At 45.4% G+C, this 12,181-nt stretch overlaps 1 protein-coding gene across 1 annotated transcript in view; it reads right to left on the reverse strand.

Moving 5' to 3' along the window:
- Nucleotides 1–21: 21 nt before the first annotated feature.
- Nucleotides 22–12,181, reverse strand: part of tspan11 (tetraspanin 11) — a 42,950-nt gene continuing 30,790 nt past the window's right edge. The window contains exon 8 of the mRNA XM_085902117.1: nt 22–282. Coding sequence (XP_085758243.1) covers nt 256–282 — 27 coding nt within the window. The 3' untranslated portion in view covers nt 22–255. The remainder of the gene's footprint in view (nt 283–12,181) is intronic.

Raw genomic sequence — 12,181 nt, forward strand, 5'->3', positions numbered from 1 at the left:
GAAGAATCCAAAAGGTGTGCCCCCTTTAGCTTAGGAGTGATGGGCAGTGTGAGGTGGGGTGCAGCTCACATGGCTCTCCGTGTGGAGGTCCAGAAGGTAGTCCCCGTCAGTCTACTCCCCCAGGTGAGGTCTTAGCAATAAGATGCCAGACACTTGAGAGCGAGTTGAACTGTCAAAATGTCTCAAGTAAAGGCCGTTTTATATCCTGGATTTTTTTTTTTTCTTTCTTTATAAGCAGACAGTGGTGGCAACCCTCTAATCCTGGCGTGGAGCTCCAGCAGACTGCCGAGGAGAGAGAGAGAGAGAGAGGACGAGAGAGAGCAAGGGGAGGGGAGGTGAGAGAGAGATGGGAGAGAGAGCGACGGGGGCGGGATATCTTGACAGCTAACATGAATCGTGTTGTCTCATCTGCCCACAGTTCCTTGTTTTTTTTTTTTTTGTCAGTTATTACACGCTCAGCATTTCTGCTTTCTTTTAAATGGATTTTATTTTTAGAGATACACACGGACCTCTGCAAAGACGGGGGGAGGCGAGCCGGCAAAGTTGTTTTAGAATTTAATGGCTCAGCATTCGACATTCCACCAGTTTTGATGATAATATTTTCCACAACACATGCTGGTAGTCTGGTACTAATCCGGTCTCTGGAAAAGTCATTCACATAAATGGAGGAGGGTCAGCGTAACCAACACCCACCAACGTCCCTGCAGGTGGTTTGGTTTGCTTGTGTATATCCGTGTGGGTGGGGGGGGGGGGGGGGGTTTCCTCCTGCTTCCTTTCTGTTCGTTGGGGGGTGGATGGTTGGGTTGCAGTGTTGAGGTGATAAAAGCTTTGATAAACACGGGTGCTGATGTGTCAACTGGCACACCTCGAGGCAGTCTAAAGAAAACAACGCTAGAAGACCGAGCCCCCCGATAAGGGTACCATCATGTTTCGGCAAACCCCACGACAAGAAAGTATCCGACTAGAACATCCTGTGGGATGAATCAAGTAACTCTTTCCCAAGACACCATGTGATCTTCTCTGAAGGCTGTCAAAGTCTTTCAGCATTTTCCTTTGTGAAGTTGGTTTACACCATCATGGTGTCCATCACCCCACATATCTCATCAGCCTTTTAGCCCAAAGAGCCTTTTTGGATGTTTACCCAAAACAAGGCGATGTGCAGACAGACGTATGAAAGTGTCCTCGCTATCCATCGACCTCTGCTTCCATCCGATCTGTCTGCATTAGCCCGGCTAATGGCTGCCCAGCTACCTTCATCGATCTGCTGCAACACGTCTCAAGCGGGCTTGCCCTTTAGGGAGCGCGTCAACAGGGTCGACCTATTCGAGATACCCTCCGGCGGGCCGAGGCGGAGCTGAGTAATGACGGCTTAATAAATGGTGACACAACATTGGCGGGTGGGGAATGAGATGGGCATTGACGAGGGGCTTCCAGAGGCTCTCAGCGCCCGCTGGTAAAAATAGGAGAGGATACCAGACACTCTGTTTATTAGGATGTGGCGGACAGGGTGGGATTAGGCGTGTCAAAATCTGTATGTGCTCAATATGTCTTCATTTGGTGGCACTTGAGAAAAAACGATTACGGTAACAAGACACTACATGATGAAGAACGGGAAACGTCCCGCCCGGACTGTCCTTCCACCTATCACCTCTGCGGCCGAGGTAACACCTCATCAAGTTCAAGGTACAACCAGCCCTCTACTTCCTTTTACGCCACATCCTGCTTACTCGACCTCACCAAACCTCTAAATTTGGGTTACAACAGGTCACCTAGCAGCCTCTCAATCAGCAAATGACACATCCAGGAAAAAGGTGGACTGACACCAGGAAAGATGTGCAGATGACCAGAGGAAGAGCGGTAGCAAAGCATACAGTGGAAGTTATGATCAACTCAGACCTTGAAGCAGCTTTCTCCGTCAGGAGGTGAGGAAAAGACGTGAGTGATTGGCTCGGACACCGGTATGTGCACCAGGAAGTATCCAGCTCCGATTACGCCATCGGCAACAAGGGAGGGGGCGGGAATGGGATAACAAAAACTGACAAGGGAGGACGGGAGGGTTTGGGAGATAATTGTGCAAGTCTGGATTTTTTTTTTTTCATCGCACATCGCATGGGGTAGGCGTAGCACCTAATACATCAGCGACTGACCTGCCAGCATTAAACATTTACCTGAAGTTGTAGACGAAGGGAAGGAACATCTGGCTGAGCAATTATGGTGATAAGTGAAAAAGTAAATGTCTCAACCAGTTACACCCACACACATTCAGTGTAGAATCACTTTGGGTTGCTAATTTATTCCCAATTTTATTCCAGACTAGAATCCCACTTCCCGACACAACTTGAGTTTAACTTTTTGTTACTTATTAGTTACTCATAATTTTGCCTCAGAGTCCACTGACACTTCTTCTGTACGACACGAGAACTAACGGAGGGAAATGGGCGATTTCATCGGTTTCCCGAGAGTTCAAAGGTCATCCTCCGGGTTTACAATGGGGTCACATAACCCCGTCATGCACACGCTAATCTCCTTTAGCACTGCATTTGGCTCACCCAGGACTACAATGCTAAATCAAAGCGGAAGCACGTCGCTAGTGGACCAAACCATCTGGAGTAGCCACTAAAGGGATTGAGGAAGTTGTTGTGGTGAATTTATTCACTGAATTTTCATCCGTCTTCTGGGCCCGGCTGGACGTCCTCACCCCCCGCCCCCCCCCCCTCCCTGCGGGGATCTCTGGCTCATACGCACGTGTCCGAGATGACGCTGGTAATCGGGAAGCGTTTACAGGATGTGGGGGAACTATGATGGTAACACACACACACACACACACACACACACACACACACACACACACACACACACACACACACTGATTCATGATGCTGGATGACTTCCAGCTGAAACTTGTTGCTGATGTTTGAAGAGGTGAAGGTCTCGATTATATCACAGTAGATGACATAAAGAAAACTGGTGACTTTGCATGACATGTTTCATTTATTTCATTTGGACCATTTTTTCATTGGTCTATAGGACCGATGAGCTCTTTGAACTCTGCCTAGCAACCAGTGACCAGGAAGAAAAATCCAAGTAATTGTTTTGACCTAGGTCAGTCGAGATAGGTTTCCTACCATTCACTTTTTGAATAAAAAGCTGACTTTTCTAACTAGTTGGTAACCCACAGTTTTTTCACAAGGAAAATCTTAGGAGAGCATCTAACAAGCAAACACAATGCACTGAAAGACTGAGCAACTTCAAACTAGCAGATAAAAGACTCCCGAAACATGGGAGTCGAAAGGAGGCTGATGCGGAAAGGGCCAATTGGAACCTATAAGGGGGGTGCGGACTAATCCGAGAGTCCTTTAAAACGTATGTGTCAATGCAGAGCATAGTGGCTATGAATGGAGGTTTAGAGAGGCAGAGACAACAGCAGAGAAGCTCATTATTCCCTCTTCAGAGTCAAATTTAAGAGCTTACGGGGGCCTCGGAGGAATCGGTAGAGCCTCACCCATCTCCACCCACCCACCCACCCACCCACCGTTAGAGTGAAAAGGACCACTGAGAGGTCTCCAAAGAGCTTTAAAAATCAAAGTATTTAACATTGGACTGGATGGTGGAGAAGTGATGGAACTAATGCTGTTGATGTTCTTGCCACATAAATCTTTTCTTCCATTTTCCAATCCTGGAAAGTTATTTTCTATCCGCATAGAGCATTCCACCTGCTGCGTCTGAACGACACCGTGCACATCGGTTTCTGTTTGACGATTGACTCCCGTTGAGATCGGCTAAAGCCACCGCCTGTACGAGGCCTGTTGGCTTTGAAACGCGATAACGTATGGAAATCGTATCATCACGGCCAAGTGCGCGGGCCGGTGCGTCGGATTGAATTGCTCCCGCTGAGGAAGTGAGCGCCGCGTGCGTCGGGATCCCGTTGCAATCCCAAAAAATTACAAGCAACACCCGTCACCTGCAAATAATAAAAGCTGAAGAGAACTTGAAGACATCTACATCCATCCCTGCCATGTAGCAGTAAGCCTTGGAAAGATTAGATGATATATTCCGTCTTAACTTGATAAAATAATAGATGCGTTTTGGCCTCGTTCATGCCGTGATTTGCAGCTGCGGACACTTCCAAGAAAAAAGCAGTTGCAATCGTCACGTTTGTCACTCATCAACAGTCGTCCTCACGCTCATTTTTTAAAAGTGTAATTACCTCATAGTTATTATCCTTGGGGTGCTCATTAACACGTTATCACCTTTGCCTGGTTTTTGTCTGTCACTTTTTAAGACCTCCATGTCATGCGATTGAAAGAACAGTCACATGCTCGCCTTTCCAAGTCTTCATGCGGGGCCCAAAGGTGGATGCAAACCATCTGTGTCAACACAAACTTCACGAGCGATGATGTATCGTAGCGGAAAAATAGTTTGAAAAAATTCAGACGCCACACCTGAGAAAGGTAACTTCTGATAGGACTAATGAACCGGATGACTCGCACTTCAACTCGATGCGGGATAATTGAAGGACATTCTGCCATATTAATGAATGATATATCCCCGCCATCTCGCCTCACTCTGGCGCAATCAGCCGCGGCACAAATTGATGCTTCACATCGGCTGTCCCTCGGACACCTTGTAAATCAAGTATAATTGACAGACGGGGGAGTGATGAAATGCAAAGTGGTTGCGGGCAAATGACTCCATCAGAGAGGTTCCATTAAAACCTCAGAGGTGGCCAATTATCTTTCACAGTTGGCTGGCGAGGAACACCGTCAGCCAGATACTAAAAAGTCTTCTTCATGCGAGGAGGGAGGTGGCGGGGGGGGGGGGAGAGTTTAGGACTGTGGGGGGAGTTTTGGAAATCAAGCAACAAAGTGGGTTGCGCAATCTTTCAACGGAGAGCAGACCTTTGCCAAGGCTTTTTATATTCTTCACAGGCCAAACTAAATAGGGATATTTTGACAGTTTGTTCTCTTGGATACAGAAGGAATGCATTTACTTCCCTTCTGAATAGTTTAGAGCAGATATTGAGCCTGCATACATGCGAAGCTCAGATATTCTCTAACCAAACAATGTTTTTAACTTGACATGTCATATGATGGAATGGAAATCATAGCGACTTATTTAAAATCCAGGTTGACGTACGGAAAAGGCGAGCAGGGATTTCTTTTCATCACAATAGCCGAAACGAATCGTTTGTAGAACGATCAACAGTAGCGACTAAAAAGTCAATTGCGTGTGGAAACTGTAGCGTGCTTGCTTTTATGCCCTCGAAGTGACTATTTTACCTCGAGGTAGCCATCGGTTAAAACATCGTAAATGGCACCTCCTTGCCGCCGAGCTCGCTGGCAGACTTTAAAATTGCTGTTAAAACCAAATCCAAAAACGGAGACGCCGTTGTTCTCACGGCTACTGCATTTAGACTCAACTTTAAAAAACGTTTGGCACCTTGATCTCACAACGGCATATGAAACACTCTATCGCGCTTTTACAGTCCCGTAAAGTAGATCAAAGTATTGTAAATTTTCCACAGGTGGTTTTATCGTCATTTTCTAGCACAATGACAAAGCAGGCGATACAATAGGGGAATATTCTCAGGAACAACAATGTTCCCCCTCGCTGAGATGGCTTGGCAAAGGATCAGTCTCATTCCTAACCGGTCGGAGGCTCCTTTTCTTCAGCCGGTCAATGTCGGAATCTGAGGGAGTTGATGCAAGTCGAGTAGCTTGAAAGAAAAATGAAAAGCTACAAGTCCTGCTGGTGAGAAACCGGGCAAAACCTGATGCACACGTACTCGATCAAATGATCCGGCGTAAATAACTTGTTGGAAATAATTCAAGATGGTGTAGAACTGGGTGTCAAAATCTGGCCCGGGGGCCACATTTGGCCCATTGTGTAATTTTGTTGGCCCGTGAAGATAAATGTTTTTGTGTCAATAGAAAAATTGCAAATTGTCTTCACTTTTATAAAACAAAGATGTAGCAATTTTTATTACCATGTATCTTTTTTAAAAAATTGAACAGTTTTTAATGGTCTGATTTCAAAACTAGTTATCAGTTTGTTGTGTAGCCTATACTGTACATATGAGACATTCATACATTTATTTGGGTTAGCAGTCGTAATAAAGAAAACTATGACTACGATGCAGCCCGCGACAAAAATGAGTTTGACATCCCTGGTGTAAAATATCCTCAAAGTATTAATTACAGGACATGTTCTCTACTGAATGTGAAATAAGTGGATCATAATGGAGTGACTTCTTGTTGGCTGTGATACCAACGCAGTTTTTTTCCGAGATAATAACGGCGTGACAGAGTGACACTCTGATGAAGGCGGAAGTACACGCCAAAACATGTCAGGTAATGCAACTTAAAATACATTGTTTGAGATAAAGGAACCAGTGAAGTGATTTACAAGTAAAACAAAATGAATTTAGTACAACCAATAACGCCGTTGTTCCCCCGTCACCTCAGGCATCACACCCTGTTTTTCCCGTGTCACTGAGGTGGGACAATAGTGACGCATCTCTAGATGAAGTAAGGCTACTCTCTGATGTTAGGGCTCTGGATTATCCCTGGGCTCAGCCGAGTTGTTTTTGGCGGGATTCTGCTCTAATCTGATGTGCTGCAGTCACATGGTGATGAAAGAAAGGCAGGGCCGTTGTTATTGGCTCCAGGGCGGATACACAGGTGCACCATGGGAGAGGTCAGGTCGCGATGTAAAAGCCTTACGGTGCGGTTTTTAAGACTGAATAATAGTTGGAGAACTGCCGGTCCAATAAATGAGACACGCATCATGAAGGGACTACTTTAGGAGTTGGCAGAATTGTGCTGGTTTTGCTCCCTAATCCTTTAAAAAGGGCGGGACCTTTTAAAACAAACAACAAAGTACGTTCTTTTGTGGTGGAACACTGCGCACTTGACAAGTTCTACCTCGGCGGCTCAGCTATTTGTGATCAACAGATCTTTCCTTTTCTGTACCAAGGATTACCTGAAACAACAATTTGTCAAGGGAAAATTGACGACGTGACAAAACACGACGTGTCCTTTGATGGAATGCCTTTGTTTTGATTCATCTGCCTCTACTGGAGACATACAACAAGGTCTTCGTGTTTTTTTTTTTATTTTTATACCGTGCCAAGTCAAGGGCTCATCTTGTCTACAAATTGATTGTTTACAGGAATTAACAGGGCTAAGTGGGGGAAAAAAAACTAGAAGCCAGTGGTTGTTACAAGCAGCAGTTAAACCCTCCTGTCATTTAAGCTTGGGCAGGAACAGCATGTTTTGATTAGGTTGTGGAAATTATCCATCAGGACAAACATGGGGGTTGGGAAGGTCCCCGTATTTAGCGCTCTACCTGCTGGGGTGTGATGAGTAAACACTGACGGTGGTTGGTGGTCTGCAGGATTCTGTTGGTTACAGCGGGGCTGGCGGGTTCCGTCCTTCCGAAGGGATGGGGGGGGGGGGGGGGGGGGATTACCTCAATCCTCTGTGCTTGGCCCCATCCAACTCAACACTTCAGACTCAAACAAAGGATCAGGGGCTGAGGGCCCTGGGCCCCTGGCGCGCTGCTAATCCTATTCCAAGCTGGACAACAATCCGTCTGGCCAGTGGTCCCCGTTGGGATGTAAGCCCCGGACCGGGTAAGGCGCTTGCCGGAGAAGTCAGACAGCTCGTCAAGGATGAGGACTTAATTAGCCATGCAAAGTCAACCCGTTTAATTGAAAAGGTTCAACCGGAGTATCGCCACAGGAATACAAGGACCCCTCCCCTCTTGGAATGTTTTCCTTCAAGGTGTTCTGTTGTCAGGCAAAGAGGAATTCAGCGGGGAAGAGGTAGTACTCTGAGCTTGAAAAAGTCTCTGCTTGTAAGGTTAATTGGGCTGGACTCAGTGCCAGGATGAAGTAGCAGGGAACAAGTGTTGAAGTGTTTTGCTGGGTTTGAGCTTAATCTTTCACGGCGGGCTTTATTGGCAGGGTCACAGTCCACCAATGAGCGGCTTTTATTGGAGACCTTGAGAAGTAAAATACAAGTTCTCGCCTATGTGCGTGTACAGTATGCGCGCCATTGAGACGCAAAGCTTGTGTATGCATGTCAAAACTCCGTCGGCACTCGGATGGTAGACAAAACACACCTCACTGAAATTAAACAGAAACTTTCTTGACCCCACCGCCGACTCTCTCCATCCCCCCTCATTTAAGCACTCGGCCGTAATGCGTTTCGAAACGTAGCACTCCTGCGTCCTCGTTGAGTCTTTAATGCATTTAGTGACGCCACCTCCCCCCCTATTCCTCTTATTCATAATGTGTTTAAAAACGCCATCTCCGCCTAAACATGGCCGCTACAAAGAATGCCACACACCGCCTCTCATGCTCAATCAATGAGAGCGCAGGCGATGGGGGCTCTCGTCGGGTCATTTCTTTGACCGCGCTCGTCTCTCATGCTTAATGTGTTTCGCTATAGACAAATGGATCCCCCCATGGAACTGGATGCAGAAATAAAAATAAACTAAAGCAAAGCCTCGCTGACAAAAAAAACCAAAACACTAAATGTTCATAAAAGACGTTTTTCGTCACTGAGCTGCTCTAAACAGCCAGAAAAACACAATGGATTGAAAAGCGCTAACATGTGTGCTCGCTATTTTAAAGACAGATGGGGAGGGGGGGGTTGGGCGGAACAGGGCCAAGTAAAGACTTTGAAGGTCATTTTAATGATTGAATTTGACATCGGAGGCAAGTCGGCGTCCATCTGATAAGACTCTAGCAGGCGGAATATTGTGCAGCTGCTATTCATTGACGCATTGGATTTGATTGATACAGTTTGACAATCACATCACAAGTCTTTAATTTTTCTGTTCCTAATTAAATAATATTAAACGATTTGCTACGTGGAGTGTGGCACCCACAAATCTCCTGCTGTTCCTAAAGCCACAATCGACCCGGATCTAAGCTCCAGCTACGATGCTAATAGCCTTCATAGGGTGACAATACCGTAGGCCACTTTGGTCATTTGGGATTAGTGCAGGTTTCTGCACATGCTCCCGTCACTCATGCGGAGGGAAAAGCACTTCTAAAATCCAGAATACAGTGCACCCATTTTGCCTCTGTGCACAAAAAAACACATCAAGGACATGCCGTTTATTTCAGCAAGGTTCGGTAACAAATGCGAGCCCTCCTGGAATCAGCTGAAATAACACGGCAGGTCTTTCAAGCAATTAACCTTTCCCACTGTTTGAATGGCTCTCGGGGAGAAAGAGGAACTTATTTGTGAGAATACGAGGCAGGCCCCCAGGCTTGCGAGTGGATTCGTATAGTAAGGTGGAGGACAAAAGTAATCCAACGGGGAAGTGATGGGAAAATGAAGCTTCAAATTTGCTTCATGAACCAGTTGTGGCACACTGTTGGGCTCAAAGTACACTGACTTAAACCCTTAATTTAATAACTACCAGTGCCATCTAGAGGACTCAAAAATCCAACGACTGATACATGACGCAAATTTACAGCTTCATTTTTCCCCTCATTACAAAGGAGGTCTCGGAAGGTGAAGGAGCCGTGAAGTGAGGCGTGACGCGAATAAAAAAGCGAATCAGTCACAGATGAACACGCCTTTGTTCTTTGATATGGTGACAGCGGTCACAGCGCAACTTGATACATAGTGCACAGCGAGCTCCAGACCAACCAGCAAATACTCGGGAGCTTTCGACCTGTCTACACATTTGTAGGCTTGATACTCCCCGCCCCTTGGCCTTGATAATGGCGTACTGTGTCTGATACCTGTCTGCAGGAAAGCAGCCATGAAATGACCTTCCTAGAAATCAAGACAGCGTTTCTAAAGAGCTTTTTAAGAAACTCGCTACTTAAAAAAAAAGACTCAATAGCCTTGAAGAGTCGCACAGAGCTGGAGCTTAACAAAAATCCAGGTCAAGCTCCTCCTTTGAGATCTAGGAAGAAAACTGGAGTGTGTGATTATACATTAACCTCCAAGTGGAGGATAAGATGGGCCTTCGCAATCGGTAATGTTGGAAAAAAAAATCCAATGCTTTCACTTGGGAGGACTCATTGTCCTGGCTTGCGGAAGTTGAGGCTATTGACGATGGCATTGAAACGGTGGCGTCCGCTGACCCTCGGCGCTGCAACTAAAAAGGGTCACCGTCTATTTCCCGTACGTTTTCTTAGGTTGAAAGGTTTGTAAGGGCCGGAGGTCAGCGTGTCATGTTTGTCCTGCCTGGAATGAATAACGATGGATCGGAGTGGTGACGGACGGAGGCGGGCAGGTAGACAGACAATTAGATGGATGGGCTTGATAGAGAATTGAATCTTATCAGCGAGAAACAACAACCCGAGACACAAAGGCAACGATTTTTAAGTAAAGGAGTAAATATTCTAGTATCTTGTGGGCCTTTGATGCCGAGGAGAATAAAATAGGATGTTAATGGAAATGCCTTGATGATTGTTTAATCCGCAGAAAATCATTAAAATGACAGCCTATCATTTATTCAATTTACATGGTCAAAGTTATTATGGATTTTGAGAAAATAATTGTTGGCAGAATAGTACCCGGATTGAGTTATAAATGTTTTTACTGTAACTGTCAAACATTTTCACATGGCAACTACACCATGAATACGTTTTTTATGATGCTATTCAAAGCCGTCGGTGCTTGGTTACGTCTGTAGGAAAAGAATTATGGTCTCACAATATAGACAGCTATATTAATATGAAGATAAATAGCGTGTAGTAGTCTAAAGCAAACTATATAGTTATTGTTTCATTAAACCTCTTTAACCAAGCAATACATTTCTTGTCAAAGGAGAATTACGGAGGCAGGTCTGTCAAAATAAAACTGTTACGTCTAAGGTGGAATCTTTATCTACTATTCAGCTAGGCCGCTCGTCACACCTACGTTCTGGAAGAGTGGAAATGACACTCAAGAGTAAATCGGCTGAGGAGTACAGAATAAACACTTTTAGGAGACAATCTCTGGGTTTATGATAATACCGGGAGATATGCGCCTTCTGGTCTAGCGTTAAGTGCAGTGTGAAGTGTGTGTCGGGATGGTGCTGACAACTGACAAAGGCCCGATAACGCTGATAGAAGAGACGGCCATTTTCTTGACAAATAGAAACAAATATCTTTTTAAATGGTTGCCTTATGTTCACGTCAGGTTTGGTTATCACAATCTTTTTCCTGAGACAATCCGCTTACATTATCCCAGGCCCAGCTTTCCCCCCTCCAAGTCTCCTTTCCACCCACTCAAAAGAAGCACTTCAACAGACAGCACGGATCTTCTGCTAATTGGACCTCGGGAAATTGCTCCTTGTTTTAATTTACTCTTGGACAGCCATGAAAATGTGATTTAGGGCAGCGGTTGGTTCCCAACCTTTTTTTGCGCCACGGATCGGTTACATGTCAGACAATATTTTCACGGACCGGCCTTTATATAAATATATAAATGAATAATACATTTAGAATAAAAAAACGCGTAAAAATAAAACTCACCATTAAGTATCTACTCTGTAGCTTTGCGGTCTCGAATGGGGAAGTATGTTAAGTGACCGAGACAAGCGTCTCGACCTGAATTAATTGATCGTCGATAAAAAATTTTTTTTTTTTTTTCTGTGCGGGCCGGTACCAAATGACCCACGGACCGGTACCGGTCCACGGCCCAGTGGTTGGGGACCTCTGATCTAGGGCATGGGTTGCCTAACCATGAGTTAGGGTTTCTATTCTTCCTCACAGAGGCGTAAGGATGAGGTATAGGTGAACAGTATTTGCTTGGGGAATCTGAACATGCAGGTTTATCATCTTTTTCATCCAAAAATTCGTTCATACTGATTAATGAAAGCTGAAACTCAAGTTTCCCCAATGTTGACCAGAGGAGCTACTTTAACAAACAGCGGCTGTCATAATATTGTCCAAACGGTTGCAGTTTGGTGTTTGCGCCAAAGAGGAATTGTATTCACTGGAAAGTTCCTCTCTGACGACAGACCAGACTGTGAGCTCACTGGGATCAAATGACGAGAACCCGCGGGGCAATGCGGCCTGGAGGATTGCCGAGATAAGATTAATTGCAGCACGGTGACAAAACTCACCGGAAAAAAATATATATATTAGCATTGAGGATATTAGTAATTACATAAGAAATATCAAGGGGGAAATCAGCACCGGGAAGACTTGGAGGACTTAATAGCG

The sequence above is a fragment of the Syngnathus leptorhynchus genome, chromosome 21 (genome assembly GCF_054491065.1).
Source record: "Syngnathus leptorhynchus isolate UIUO chromosome 21, UIUO_Slep, whole genome shotgun sequence".
Lineage (NCBI taxonomy): Eukaryota > Metazoa > Chordata > Actinopteri > Syngnathiformes > Syngnathidae > Syngnathus > Syngnathus leptorhynchus.